This window comes from Tribolium castaneum, chromosome 2 (assembly GCF_031307605.1).
Source record: "Tribolium castaneum strain GA2 chromosome 2, icTriCast1.1, whole genome shotgun sequence".
Lineage (NCBI taxonomy): Eukaryota > Metazoa > Arthropoda > Insecta > Coleoptera > Tenebrionidae > Tribolium > Tribolium castaneum.
Genome location: NC_087395.1, coordinates 24,050,561 through 24,065,182, shown reverse-complemented (window position 1 = coordinate 24,065,182; position 14,622 = coordinate 24,050,561). Strand labels below are relative to the sequence as shown.

The 14,622-nt window shown below is 44.6% G+C and overlaps 2 protein-coding genes across 2 annotated transcripts in view; one reads left to right on the top strand and one right to left on the bottom strand.

Annotated features, from left to right (window-relative positions):
- Window positions 1-14,622, bottom strand: part of LOC663281 (uncharacterized) — a 44,941-nt gene that overhangs the window by 20,464 nt on the left and 9,855 nt on the right. Inside the window, exons 3-11 of the mRNA XM_064354790.1 lie at window positions 12,563-12,722; window positions 10,757-10,932; window positions 10,640-10,705; window positions 8,067-8,531; window positions 5,933-8,014; window positions 4,898-5,088; window positions 2,412-3,547; window positions 1,501-1,649; window positions 26-1,238 (exon numbers count right to left, since the gene is read on the bottom strand). Coding sequence (XP_064210860.1) covers window positions 26-1,238; window positions 1,501-1,649; window positions 2,412-3,547; window positions 4,898-5,088; window positions 5,933-8,014; window positions 8,067-8,531; window positions 10,640-10,705; window positions 10,757-10,932; window positions 12,563-12,722 — 5,638 coding nt within the window. The remainder of the gene's footprint in view (window positions 1-25; window positions 1,239-1,500; window positions 1,650-2,411; window positions 3,548-4,897; window positions 5,089-5,932; window positions 8,015-8,066; window positions 8,532-10,639; window positions 10,706-10,756; window positions 10,933-12,562; window positions 12,723-14,622) is intronic.
- LOC100142519 (uncharacterized) lies at window positions 3,810-5,586 on the top strand. The gene is made up of 5 exons (XM_008199941.3): window positions 3,810-4,261; window positions 4,307-4,530; window positions 4,579-4,768; window positions 4,814-5,210; window positions 5,258-5,586. The coding sequence occupies exons 1-5, from the start codon at window positions 4,011-4,013 to the stop codon at window positions 5,411-5,413; spliced, it is 1,218 nt and encodes a 405-aa protein (XP_008198163.1). The 5' UTR covers window positions 3,810-4,010; the 3' UTR covers window positions 5,414-5,586.

The following is a 14,622-nucleotide window of genomic DNA, read 5'->3' as shown; positions in this document are numbered from 1 at the left end:
TCGCGTGATAAAACGACAAACTTACAGCATACACCGCAAGTACCGCCAGTTGGTTATAGGGCTTGCCATTTTTCGGATTAATTTCGTGCGCTTTGATGTACCACTGGCGGCACTTTCCATAATTCGAGGTTTCGTTGACTTGTTCGCGATATCGGCCCAAATCGCCCAAAAACAAGAGCAACTTCTGGGCGGAAATTAAGGCAAGTCCCACGTAACCCAAACCTTTCTGCGCATTGTTATTGTTACCCAAAAAATTGCTCAGTTTGAATTTGTAAGTCTCTTCTAACGAGTCCAGCAAACCCTCGAAATAACTCGTGCCTTCGTCGATCAAATACAGCAAAAATCCCTTGTACTGTTCCTTATTCCCGGGATCGTTTGTTATCGCCTTCCGGGTCACTTCGATAATATTGTGGTAGAGGATTTTCCACAAGTGTTGCTCGACATTTTCCGCCTCACAAAACTTCAAGTCCTTGCACAATACGTACTGGAGGGCTTCTTTCAGGAACTGTCTCAGCGACTCGACCGTGCCCCAATTTATCAAAATCTGACCCGAATTCATGATGTACTGTAGTTCATTATCGGCTCGCTTTATGTCTCTGATTAAGTTAGGATAATGGCACGAGTTAAAACTTTCCGAGTTTTCGTCGTACCACCCCGGTCTGATGTTCCCGAACTGATCAGTGGTGTACATCTGGGGGGGCGTCGTTTCCGTATTGTCGGAAAATCCGGGCACACTGACCCTCGAACTTTGCGATTTAACAATGATCGGTTTGCTGGGATTATTATGATCGAAGAGACTCTTCTGTTGACAGGGTTTCCGGACTTCCGGGTACCGCGGTTGGTCGACGTGAGTCACAGCAACGTCTTGTTGTTTCGGTGGAAGGATCAAGACCCCGGCTTTTTTCACGTTGATCTTCTCCGTTTCGCGTTCCGAGTTGCGTCTGCTTCGGTCGGAAAACTCGCGTTCGGAGTTTTGCCGACTGCGAATTTCCTCGCGCCAGTTTTCCGGCTCGGTGGTGGAACTGCGTCGGTTGCGGTCGAAGCTGGTGTCTCGGCTGGGGTTGCGCGAACGTCGGTCGTAGCTGGAATCGCGACGGTCGCGCGAATGGCGCCGGTTTCGACGGCCTCGGGGCTCCTGGGGGGCGCGGAAGGTGGTGTCGCGAGGGGCGGATTTTGGGTTGTCGAGGCTGGAGTCGCGGGGGCGGCTGCCGCTGCGCCCCTTGCGGCGGTTAGAGCGTCTGAAAAAGTGCACATTTGCATAGGGAAATGGCAAGACCGGATAAAAATTAACTGGATAATCAATATTTGGAGTCGCGTTATAATCGATGGAAAAAATCGCAAAGGAAATGAGGCTTCAACAAGTTTTTTGGCGGTTGTTTGTGGTCATTTATCATCATTTAGACGTCACGAAAGGCAAACAAAGACGTGCTTTCGGATTTTGAAAAAGTAGGACAGGTCATTACATTTGAAAAAATAGATAATTGCTTTGATCTTATTTACCTTTTTGATTTTTTTTGATTGTTAATATTCGGAGGCATTGATTTGACACTAATGTCGACTAAACTAGCTACGGATGAACTTCGTGTCATTGCGTCGCTTAAAGCTTCAGCTTCAAGCTGGTCGTGTAGTTCGACTTCTTCGCTCCAATCCTAAAACAAACGATTTAATGAAAAAAAAAAAAAAACAAATGTGTTTCGCAATCAAAAGATCATCCACATTATATTTGCATGTTTGTTTCTTTTATTGCTATCTATTTTGGTGTGTGTTACGGTGAGAATTCATGTAACATGTGAAACGTTGAGACTTCCGATTTAATCACAGCTTTCTTAGATTTATCCTATTAATTAAGTATTAACATAGATGGGACAATAAAATACAATTAGCTATCGAATTTTTGAATATAAGCCTGATGATGTCTTATGTAATAAGACGAAACGTTGCATAACTCTCTTTTGGTTTCATTTACGGTCCTACCCCAGTAATTTTCCAACTCTATATATAATAATAATGTTCGTTTTGTGATAAAAAATCTACCAATTTAGATACAATGTCCATGATGTGCACAAGAGGCAACTAGAGAAAATAAAAAAAAACTAGAGGTGTAAAAAACATGACTGCTAACTGCATTATTTTCTAATAATGCTTGTATGGTGCTGCTAATAGTATATTTTATGCAACGAGCATTTAATGATGGTTATAAGGACACGAGTACGAAACTTATGGCACGAGCCGCAGGCGAGTGTATTAAAAATGGTCGCATATGAGCCTATGATTTTGTTTATGAAAGCCTTCAAGTCAACTTAATTAATTCAACACTTCACCAAATTAACTGAAAACGAGGCGATAAGCTTTTAGTATCTGTGCACAAATAGATAACGCAAAATAATGTGATAACAACACAACTTCCATACCAAAATCGTATTGCTGCTGCTAGGAACTGTGATTTTGATTTTTTCTTCTGGCGTTGGGGGCGTTACCGGTGGTGTACTTTCCCGTGTTTCAACCTTCTGACTCACTCTCTCCTCCTCATCCCAGTTTTCTTCTTGCACTTCATAATTTTGATTTCTCCTATCATCCCTATTCCTCGCATAATTCCTCCTATTATTCCTCTCGCGCCCATTGCGCCTATAATCGTAATTCCTCGGCGATGCCGGCCTATCCACCCTATTCAAATTATCGTTGCTTCTAGTCCTACCATAGGGGGGCGTCGGAGGCCTCGAATTACATGGACTCGAAATCCCCAAATCTGGGGTTCTCGACCTGTACTCGCCCTCTTGCTGCAAACGCCCACGACCCCTGTGGCGGTTCGGCAAAGTACAATACCCCATATTTTGATAGTAGTTTTGGTTTGTGTTGGGGTAGTACCCCCCAACTGGGTGATAATTACTACTGCCTTGAAACGTCAAACTCGCGCCGTTCCAGTCATCTTCCACCGCTTGGTTCAGTTTATTGTCTTCTAGCATTTTTTTGCGCAGTCTTGGGGGTAGTTTATCGACGTTAATCGGTTTATGAGGGGGCCTTTTATCCGATTCCACGCCGATCGTGCTGTGTCGGCGGCCGCTGGGGGGCTTCGGGTGGGCTTTTTCGTAGTTGCGGGGCGGCGGCCCCGTCGGCTCCACGCTCCGAGTGTCCCGCATGCGCGAGTGGGCCCCGTTGGAGACGCCCCGCGGCTCCGAGCCCTGCCGCATCTGCCGCCACTCGTCGTGGTCGTTTTCGCCGCCCCCTCGCCGCCGGCTGGAGTACCGCTTGGACCGGGGGGTGAACCCGTCGAAGTTGCCGTTAAGGGCGTGTCTGTCGTTGTCTTGAGACATCTCGCGGGCGTTTGCCACCGCCCTCGGGACGTAAATCATTTGCTCCGGTTTGCGCGGCTTGCGGTGCGGTTCGGTTATTGTTTCCGGTTTGTACTTGTCATCGTGTGTGTAAGGCTTAGGTTTGAGGTTTAGGTCGGGGTCAGACTCTTCGTTTCCTGTGTTTGATTTTCTTAAAGGTCCACTGCCTGGTCTGTAAATCTCCTGTTGTGGTTTTCCACGTTTCATATTTTTCTTTTCTGGAATGAGATTCTGTGATTAAATCGGGGAAATTTGAGACGTTAGCCGTTGCGGAATTGTTTATAAACACGGGAGATACGTGAGGGGAATGTTGAGGTTATGGCGCATCAGAGGGGCAATTCTTGGCTTGGGGGTGCTGCAAATGGGGCTATTCGTGCACGAGGGGGGCACAAGTCACGTACTACATCGAATTTATCACTTGGATGTTATATAAAATTAAGAGAGATTGCGACAGAAGGTGACACCTACCAGCTTCTAGTACTTTTTCCAACCTTTCGCATTGGCAAACGCAACGGATGAATTTCGTTCAAATAATTAGTTTCCGATAAAAATCGAGCCGCAATCTACCTAATTAGTCGTTCATACGATAACGTTTCATCAAATTATTTGACGAAATCCACGATTTTTGAAAAATATCTCGTTACGAAATTTTGACATTTGGCGCCAAATTTAAACTTCAAAATGAGTCTCCGAAAGAATAAAGAAAAAGATAAACTCAAAGGGCTACCCCAGCGGAAGTCCATGGCGGGCCCTACGCTTTTGAGTACGTTTACCCAGCCGGGGGCTATGAGGAAAAGTATCGTGAGTGACATGATAGGGAAGCAAATGGGGGTAAGTTACGATTCCGACCCCGAAACGGTCAACCTCCAGCACACTTTGCCTTATAAAGACTATACGGCGCTGGACGGACGCATTAAAATAGTTTCAATAACGTGAGTAGCCCCCAAAAAATGCCACCCCCTAAGTGCCCTTTCCAGGGACGTATATAAAGAAATTTTGTGTTGCAAATACAACGAGGATTTTGTCTACTTGGCGGCCGGTTGTTCGGATGGAAATATCACAATGTATTCAACCGAAAACGGCACTTTATTCACGAATTTAATCGACAATGATATCGAAAGAGCGACCGCTCCGGTGACGGCAATACAACACCGGCCCGTCTCGAAGAGCTACCCCATTAATAACTGTTTTACTTGCACTTGTAGCGAAAAATTATTTTCGTACAACTCCACTAAGACATGATTTTTAGACGCGAACGGATTCGTCAAATGTTGGAATTACAATTTTAATCAGTGTCTCTACACTATCAAAGAAAACCGCGAAACTTTCGGCCTGACTTACCACCCCAGATACCCCAAATTTGTCACTTACGGTGACGATTGTAAAATTTATCTGTATGATGAGGAAAGCAAAACTCAAGAGCGGATTTTGTCAAGCAGGTGATTTAACAAATCGTCCCAAAGCCAGCCTTAATCCAAATCCAGTAACAACCCCAAGATTCACGACGGCCATACATCTCGAGTTTTCGCCGCCTGTTTCCACCCCCGATCCAATTACGAACTACTGACTGGGGGCTGGGACGACGTGGTGCACTTTTGGGACTTGCGGCAGCCCCATGCCATAAGACACATTTCGGGGGTGCACATGTGCGGCGAAGGAGTTGATATCAATGCGAGAGGGACCGAAGTCCTGACCTGTGCGTTTCAAACTGAAAAGCCCTTGCAAGTTTTCGATTACGGCTCCGGTAGCTTGATCGGAACTATGGCCAAAGGAGAGGAAAATTCGAAATTGTATATCGGGAAATACGTCTCGAAAGACTTCGCTGTGTGTGGGGGCACAGCCCCCAACATTTTCCGCATCATTGATATGACCAGCTACATGGTGAGTTGTTCCGAGGGGTGATGTTAAAAATTCGTGAGTTGCACTAGAGCGTGGCTGCTGTTTTGGGCTTACCTTCGGCTGTTTACTCCCTGGATTTGGGCCCCCCTAAGAAAGGGGTGGCTGCTCAACGCACTGATATCGGTGCCTCGCCCCAGATGGCGTTTGTGTCGGGGAAGAAATTATACCAAGTGGATTTTAATTAAACAATCGCTCTTTATTGACATTAAGCGATACATTTCATTTTTTTATAATACACGCTATAGTACAAAAAAGAAAAACTATCACACAAATACACACAAAGCAAGAACAGCGTTAACTAAATTTCTATTCTAGAAAGAAAAGTAAGAATAAAAAACCGTTGAGTTTCTTGCCCGAGGCTTGAGCTTTTCTTGGGGTTTCACAGGGGGCTGTAGGGACTAGATTTTTAGACAGCCAAAATTGTGATGTTGAAACGAAATCGGGGAACCTCTCTTGCTCTTATTGTTTTATGAATGGTCCACAGTTGGTTTTGGCAGTGAAACTTAAATTTACAATTTGTGTCGAAAAATAGCCTATTTACATCAAGCGCAATTAACACTTAAATTTACTTTGCACTATCCGAGAGCAGTTCAGAGAGATACAGAGATAAAGAGAGACAAGCGAGGGGAGAAAAAATTCCAAGCACTTAATTACAAACGCAAGAGTGCAGTCACAGCCGTATTTTTTTGTAATTTGAGCATTACATAGTGTTGTAAAGTGTATTATTGTGCCTTGGTTTGATCGGCAGCCGGGCAAGCGGATGGCTTTTGCCGTACTGCTGCTGTTTCTTTGTGGCGCTCGCAATCACCGACGCCACAAGACACGGGGGCGCCGTCCGCACCACCGGCGTCGGTCTTTCCGTCATTTTGTCGTTCTTCCACTTGGAGACTTCAACGCACGAGTAGCGCGCGGTCCGCGGAATCAACGCTTTCGCGCTTTTCGAGCGCTTGGCCACTTGTGCTTCTTTGTTGTTCTCGAACAAACCTAACAAATTCTTAAAGTTCATTTCGTCGACTTTCTCCTTGTCCTGGTGGAGGGTTACAGGCGACGCCGGCAGACTCGTCACTTTGTTCTTTCCCGTTTCCGGCTCAGGGTTTGTGCTGGTTTTCGCTTCGAATTCTTTCTTAAGACTCCGGACGATTCCGGGGGTTGTATTTGTGACGTTTGAAGCCGATTTGGAGAGAGAACAGTCCGCAGGGACCAAGTCCATTGATGACGGCTCTGGAGCGCTGACGGACAACCGCGACAAACTCTTGCTTTTGCTGTCATCGCCTGGAATTTTGATAGTCGGTGATATGGCACTCGGAGACAAGACTACCAGACTTCGATTGATCGCTTCCACCGGTTGCTTGTCTTGTTCGGTCGCGTATTCGAAGAGGGTTTCCGACGAGGATGATTTTGTCATGTTGTTTTCCTCCAATTTTTGTTTTGTCCTTTTGACCGTTCCCGGATGCCAAGGAATGTCCTCTTTATCGTAGGGAAAAATCCCCGAAGTGCCACTTTCGTGTAAAATCTTCTCCCCCTTTTCGTTGTGATAATGTACGGGGCCTCTCGGCTTCATGTCGTACGAGCCCCAGGAGCTATTCCTCGAAGGTAACAAGCGCGTATCTCCCGACCCCCACGAGCTATGCCTTGACAACGCGACCTCGTTCTGCGACCCCAGCGCCACCGCACTGTCGTACGAACTCCACGAACTCTGTCTCGACGGACATTCCCTCAACTCAGGGTTCGCCACTTCGACGATTGAGATCCTTTGTTGTTTCTTCTCCTCGCGGTCGAAAACCCGGTCCAGTTGATTCGAAAACGGATCCTTAACACTAGTTTGCACAGCACTATCCGAGAGGTTTTTCACTTGAGTCGAACTAGTCCACACTTGACCGTTGTTCACTACACTATCAGTCCGGGAATCACAGGAATCACTTGTACTGTTGCAGGAAGACGTCGTCTTTTTGTCGTCATCGCCGGGGTCCCACTCTTTTTTCAAGACGCGTGGTGGCATCGGGGGCGACTTGTCCGCTTCTTTGTTCGATTCGAGCTCGCTGACGCGGTCCTTCACCGACGGAATTTCCGTGTGGGTGAGGTGCACGATGCGATTCGGGGACACACTGTACGATTCCCCGTTATCGCAGGGCATTAATACGTGGCGTTGAGTCTTTTTCTCCTTGATGATGCTCTCTTTGGAAGTGGATTTTTGACTGAGATCCTCCAAAGAGACCGAAACCGGAGATTTTTCCGCTTCTTTCGACTGGTTATCCGGCGACCAGGATTTCGGCCGCGTGCCTAAACTCCTCAAGTCTTGGCCGGAGAGAGCAACGTATCTCGGCAAGGCTTGGACTATGGGAGTCGGCTCGCTGCCCGGAAGAATCTTGTCCGGTTTATTATCCGGCGATTTCAAGTTGGTTTCAGACTTGGATCTCTGTAGTTTTTCCTTGTTTTTCATCGCGTCCAAGATGCCCTGATAGGTCTCCAATTGCGACAAGAAACTCGTGTTCGGCTTTATGCACGTTCTTTTCTCTTTGACGTGATGCATTGCCGTTTGGAAGTCCCAATTGTACGCTTTCATGGCGTACGCGATTACGACCGATGCCGATCGACTCACGCCCATTTTGCAATGGACGAGGACTTTCGAACCGTTCTGTTTCGCGCTCGTGATGTATTTGAATGTGTCGTCCCAGTATTTCAATAAGTCGGTTTTTTCGTCGTCACAAACGCGAACGTTGAAATAATTGAAGGTGCCAGGGAAGAAATTGTCGATTTCTCGGGTCACGTTCAGTATATGGCCAACGCTGCAAGGAAATTCATCAAATACACCATAAAACACAAACTGAAATTACTAACCCGTTCCTTTGTAACTCTTCGTAGTTTGAAGCGTTCCATTCGGAACCCAAGTAAACGTGATCGAAAATCTCCGTCGGTGCGTCCATCTGACCCAAAATCGTCAACATTTCCTGGTCGATGAAACTCTTGTACTCTCCCAAGTCCATATCGAGATCCTCCTCCAATCTCGTCCTTATATATTTACTCGTAACTTCGTCCAAGTCCACAGACATCATAATTTCCTTCAAGGTCGTCCTTATCACCCGCTCGGTTTCCTCCCGTTCCGTTGGTTTAGTCCTTATTGAATCGGGCGACGGCGGTCTTTTGGACTCGAGATTATCCATCGCATGCCATTCGTTGAGACAAGACCTATCCGATTCGATTCTTTTTTCATAATATTCGACCCAGTCATGGGTCAGACCACCTTGGAAGTAATTCTGTTCTCGGGCTTTCGAACTGACCTTGTGCAAGGTTTGCAGGGCCGACCTGACACAAACAAAACAGCATTAACATCGACGAAAGGGTCCGCGTCTTCAAGGACGCCAGCTTGCACAACGAGTAAAAGTAATTTTGATTACGTCTCCAAAGCAAATTTCGATTTTCCTCCTCAGAAATTCAACAATCTGGTGTTAACTTTTTCCTTTGATTCTAGATTTTTAAAATTTTTGAAACACTTCTCCAATTTGATTCGATCAGAATCGAGGAACAAGAAAGCAGGGAGTATTTTGCTCTTGCATCAGTTCTTGTTTTCAATTTTGAATAGAATCGGTCCCGGAACTGCTCCTTGCGTCCCGCCCAAAATCCGGATTTTGAGCGTTTCGCGTGTAAATTTCGCTCTAGTGTTGTAATATACCTGTCACTATCCCACATAGACCGTTTGGTGAGGTGTGTCTTGCGATTGACAACCATTATCACATCAACATTGACCGTCAGTTATCACAACCGGACGTAAGTCACGTGATTCGTCAAAATCGCAACGTGTTTCCTTAAAACCGTATCGTCCTTTTGACGATTTGGTAAAAGACAGTGTGAGACAACCGCACCAGTGATTAATTCACAAGAGACTGGCACTGGTAGTCATTGAAGGATCCGAACATGGCCATCCGCGCGATACACGGCCGACCTCCTCGCTTACACCAACACGAAATCCCGCGCGCTGTATCCTTTTGTGTCGGTCGGTTGACGAATATTGGGGTTGCAAAGGGGGCGCGTCCCCCGATCAAGATTCACTGTTATGATAAAGCGATAACAAATCGACGGGTGGCGCGCTATTAAAAAAACAAATAATCCGACTCAAATTCTTCTATCGCTGATGCAAAATAGTAGAAACGAGACGCAATGACGAGAACAAAGTCTATACTGGACGGAATAGACGCATGGACGTGCAAATTAAGTCGTGGAAAGGAGAGGAGTGGCCGCAAAACCAACCTGCTCTTAGAAGCACGGCCTTATTTAGACATACGACGCACAGAGGTGGACTTGCAGTGTTTTTGATCTTTCCAAAAAGGCAAATCGGCCGAATTTCTGGTTTTCGGAAAAAGGGTCCAAGTAAATGAGAACGCAAATATTTTTATTGGACTGTATTTCAATAAATAATCACAATTTTTGGTCTCTTTGTCACCTCATAAGCCCACACTTCCCAAATGACAAGTCACTGACTTTATTCGCACAATAACTCATTTTATGAATAATTAACTTCAAAAAAACGTCGGTCGTTAACAGCAAAAGTTGAAATGATTTCTAATGGGTTTAAAAAAATGTAATACTCGTATGGTGGCTTTGAAGGTAAGATAGATATTCTTATTTCAAGTACGAGCCCCGAGATAAAAAGGTAAGTGACTTATTTCTAACGTGTGCCAAAAAAAAATCTGAATTTTTATTAGCCAATTATGCGAGGCGTTTCATAATAAACAATTGCACAGAAAACAAACTCAGGTTTTAACGACCTCGTGGTGTAAAAATAGCCCTTAAACTTCGAAAAACCGTCGATTGCTTTAGCGCTCTCGTTCCCAGCCCCCAAATAAGGCAGAACTCGAAAATTTCGCTGTAGCACCGCTCCATAAAAGCCTCCGTTCCCAGCGTCTCGACCAGTTTGTGTTTTTTCCCGTCGGTCAAGAGCCGTTTTGCTCAATGAAATCCCCAGCGATACCGTTATCGAAGTCCATATAAGGCCCGCAACCTTCGCGACATCGTCCATTCAGTGTCCACCACCGTTCAGGACGAAGAAGACCGCCAACTTTTCGTTTCGACCTTCTTGCGCAAATTCGGGGCAACGGGGCCGACGCGTTTTCGCCAACTTCCCTTATTTAGTCGGCGCGATAGCCCACACATGCCCGAAATAAAAATAAAAATATGTAATGTATATCACGCGGCGAAATGAGGCGACATATGCACCAGCCATCAGGCTTTTACTTTCGCGAAAACAAAAGTTTTTGCTATGATTTCCTTTCGCGGTGAAATTTCGATTGGAAACGGTTCTCCCACCGCGTCCGACGCGGCCTATGGCCTTAAATGGCGTCGGCGTCGAGACGCATCTCGCTAATTTTGGGACGCGGCGGCGCGCCCGACTACCACTTTTAAAATATAATACGCACCACATCGCCTGGACGGACACCGGCTTGAAGATGTGGTGGCGGCCGCAAACGCTCACGCTGAAGCCCCTGAAAAACACAAAAAATTTAAACAGTTTTTAAAACATTTTTTTCTCCTACCCGTCGCCGTCCAATCGTATGGCCGTGTCCGCCATAACCTTCAGCACCAACCCCACGGTGGTTTTTTCGTTGCAATCGATGCCTAAAAGACACGACTCCTCGCCGCGCTTGCCCATCCTGGAGACGATCACCAGGTAGCGCACTCGAGACGCATGGACGCTTTCCAACTTGACGGCCTGGAAAAAATGCAAAACTTTCCTTTAAGAGGGTCGAAGAGGTGACGAGACGAATGCGGAACGCACGAAACGGATTCGTTTTCGTTCCGATTTACATCCTTCGAGCGGTAGTCATTTCGAATTTCCATACGGTAGGTTGGATAACGGGCGAAAGTTGTCGTTTATATGCTGGTACTACATGTACCATCAAACTGTTTTTAATTAACGTGATGCATGTTTACCGTTTGATTTATTTGTTAATTGAGTGGAAATGAAAAACCGAGTTAACGGTCGAATTTTCTCTTTTGAAAAAATGTCCTCGTTTACGGGTAATTATTTTCGCGAGAGATGTAAATTAATCGGCGAGAAAAACACGAAATGCCAATTTTCAAGCAATAAACACGAAGCAATACAAAAACAGAATTTGGTGATGTTTCGACGTCTTACTTTATTGATGTTTTACTTGCCCTCCTTACATTAATTTCGTCTTATCGCCGAAAATTACCATAACAAAGTCATTTACATTTTTTTTTATTTATTCATAAAACGCAAAGAAAGCAGCACAGAGAGCTAAAACCATCCATTCAAAAACTACAACTTTCGGCGATTTGTCGCCGCCCACATTGACCACAAAAATAGCGACTCGAGTGCGACTTTTTGCGCGATAACTCTCGCTTCCCAAAGTTTGTGGTGTTTTTATTGGCAAAACTGTTGCTTCCTTCATTCAGAGCTTTACTACGAAATGTGCAGCTACTTATCCAATTTTTGTCAATATTTGTATAAAGACAGGTTTAAACAACGTAATCTTCACCTTGACCATCCTTTGAACAAAATTTATTGTTTTTTGGACGTAAAATTGGAAAAACCAATCGCAAATTCGATTACGAAACCTTGCAACATTGACTCACAACCGTCTGCACGCACCGAAAAAAATCACGCACACTTTCACTAATCACACGACAGGAATATCAACAAGTCGTAGAAGAAAAAAATAATAAACACAAACGACCACCATGATAAATATTTATTACGAATCGTTATTACCTGACTCGGTAACCAACTCGACAAGACAACAAACCTCCGTGTTATTTCTCCACAGACCGTACCCTCTTGTATTATCTCTGGCGACCTTTGCTGCGATAAAACGGTGAAAGTAGGCATAGGTTGGGCCATTTTTTCGTATTTTTCCTCGCGATGTCAATGCACTCGAAACGGATTATTTCCCCCGAAAAAGGTCACTTGTTGCGTCGTAAATACAAGATTAAACGTGTGAGGCTATTTAAGTTTTTGGAACCGGATCAAGAGCTCTCAGGGGCGAACCGGCCACAAAACCCCCATTGTAAACAGAAATTTTCCACCAACCAGTGAATTTACTCTTGGAACTGTAGTGCAATTTACCTATTTAGAGTCGGTAGGAGAGCCGCTATTTGTTCGTATAATTGATTTTAATCCAAGAATCATGTATGAACACCTTTCTCTTAAGAAATCTCGACCTTTAAATGTCAAAGATTAGCGGAACAAAGCCCATCTTCGCACCTGATTGATGATCGCGTCGTTTCCTCCAAGTCACGAAACGCGTTTGTGGGCATTTTTATTTATGACGTCCATCGTTTGCGTCATACAGTCCTGACCTCTCCATCGATTCACTTACCATCTTGAGCGTTTCCTCCGGTCGCAAAAGATCGACGATCGACTGGAGATGTTTCCTGATGTTGCTGCCTTGGGCGTCCGTCCGTCTGTTGGATTTTTGCGCCTCCGCGGCCGGCAGCACCAAGGCTGTACCCTTGCCCGCGAAGTAACACTCGCTGAGGCTGAAAACGACAGAAAAAACGTTCAATCATCGCCCTGTTTGGGATGCAGACAGTCACCGACCCGCCGACATTGACAGCGTAATCGGGATATATCGAAAATCTATCAATCGTGAGCGGTTTCGATGGTAAAAGGCCGAAAAGTCGAACGGTACTGCGGCGAAATGACGAGGCGGACGGACGGAGGCGTCTATGACGTGTGGTCGACGCTTGGCAGAATTTCGAAGGAAAGTCGGAAAAACTCGACAAGTTTTTTCAGAAATGTAGGACGAGATCGTTAGCTGTCCGAGTGACTGTTATGGTTGTCGACTTGACCGCGTGATTGTTGTTTATTGTACTTCTTGTACCAGTGAGCTCCTTAAGAAGTCGGGAAAAAACCACGACTTTATTTAAATAACAAACAACTTTAATGCCAGCTACAATGATTCGCTCATATTGGCTTCATTAATTTATTAAATTGCTCTTGGCGATGTTTAAAGTCCAACCAACTCGAATTTGCATTCAAAATACAATGGGCTAATATCGTAAATTGCTTCGTAACCATCTCAAGTGTCAATCACCGGAATTCTCAAATATCATTCCAAATCACATAACACAGGTGTGTAAACCAATCGAGGTCGCGAATATGCAAAATATCATCGATAATTAATTGATATTCAAGGACGTAATAGGTTTTCGTAGAAAAAATCGCGTAAAGGTATCGAGACCTCAAATCTCTGGTTTTCGAAAGTTCGGACACTCCCTGTCGTAAAATAAAATACGAAACCGTACAAGGAAAACTTTATTGCCTTTTAAATACTGAACAATTCACATAATAGCATATTTGGGCGAAAGAAAATAACACATACATAATGTTTTGATCTCTGAATTGCAACCTTAACCTCGAATACCCGTTTTCGAAACAATGGACTCGGATAATGGCCAAATTCTCATGTTAAAAAAGATTACATTGAAATGTGAGAAATGACTGGTATCAAAATAACCCCTTGTAATTTTTGTTCCAGTTGTGGAGAAGGGCAACTCTTGCTCCAACAGCTGGCAGACGAAGTAAAACCGTCTTCAGGTAGTCTTCCGAACCCTTGTCTTGTTTTTCTTTCATCCTTCGACTCGACCCTATTTCCGTGATTTTTTCCACATGTGTCGCAACCGAAATTCAACGACGTTCACTGCCAAATTCAATTGGCCGTGACCCACATCGACGCAAATAAAGTTCGCTTAGTAAAGAGATAAATCGTTGGACGATTGCGTAATTAATTGGCCGCGGTGGTGAATGTTTGAATAACAACGAAAATTAGCGAACCGAAGATAATTGATTCGAGTATATGCTTATTACGGTGGTACCGTTGAGGTTTTTGTACTTTTCTCATTTTTTTGTAAGTTGAAAAGACAATTGAATGGGTATACACACAAAGGCACCGTTAGACGTATTCGCGTAATAGGATCTAATTGTTATTTTGCGAAAATAAAAAAGTAAAAGGCCGAATTTTTCCACGCTTGCACTCTCAAGCACGTCCGGTGTTGTTATTTGTTTATTTACATAATTAACAGTAAGGTACTGCATTATGTACCAATTACGGTGTCGTAAACTGTTATCGATAATTTTTTGTTAATTTACTGTTGTTAATTATAAAAACATTAATTGCGCTGTTGCTGTCACGTTTTATTTGCAATATAATATAATTACAGGAAAAGAAATTTCTTTCACAAAGCCATGAATATACACAGTGACTCAACTACATGATGTCACCCTTCAAAATTTACACAGTTATCCGACTATTTTTCCTCATTAATCACTGCCACATCAAAACCTACTCTCAAAAAATGATGTAATTCGTACAAATCCACTCCTCACAAAATCCGGTCACCGGATTCGTCCTTTCTCCATCCCGGACCTTCATGACCC

Coding starts and splice junctions, on each gene's coding strand:
- LOC100142519 (XM_008199941.3), top strand. CDS start 4,011: ATGAGTCTCCGAAAGAATAAAGAAAAAGATAAACTCAAAGGGCTACCC. Junction 4,262..4,306: donor ATTAAAATAGTTTCAATAAC/GTGAGTAGCCCC, acceptor TGCCCTTTCCAG/GGACGTATATAAAGAAATTT. Junction 4,531..4,578: donor TAACTGTTTTACTTGCACTT/GTAGCGAAAAAT, acceptor CATGATTTTTAG/ACGCGAACGGATTCGTCAAA.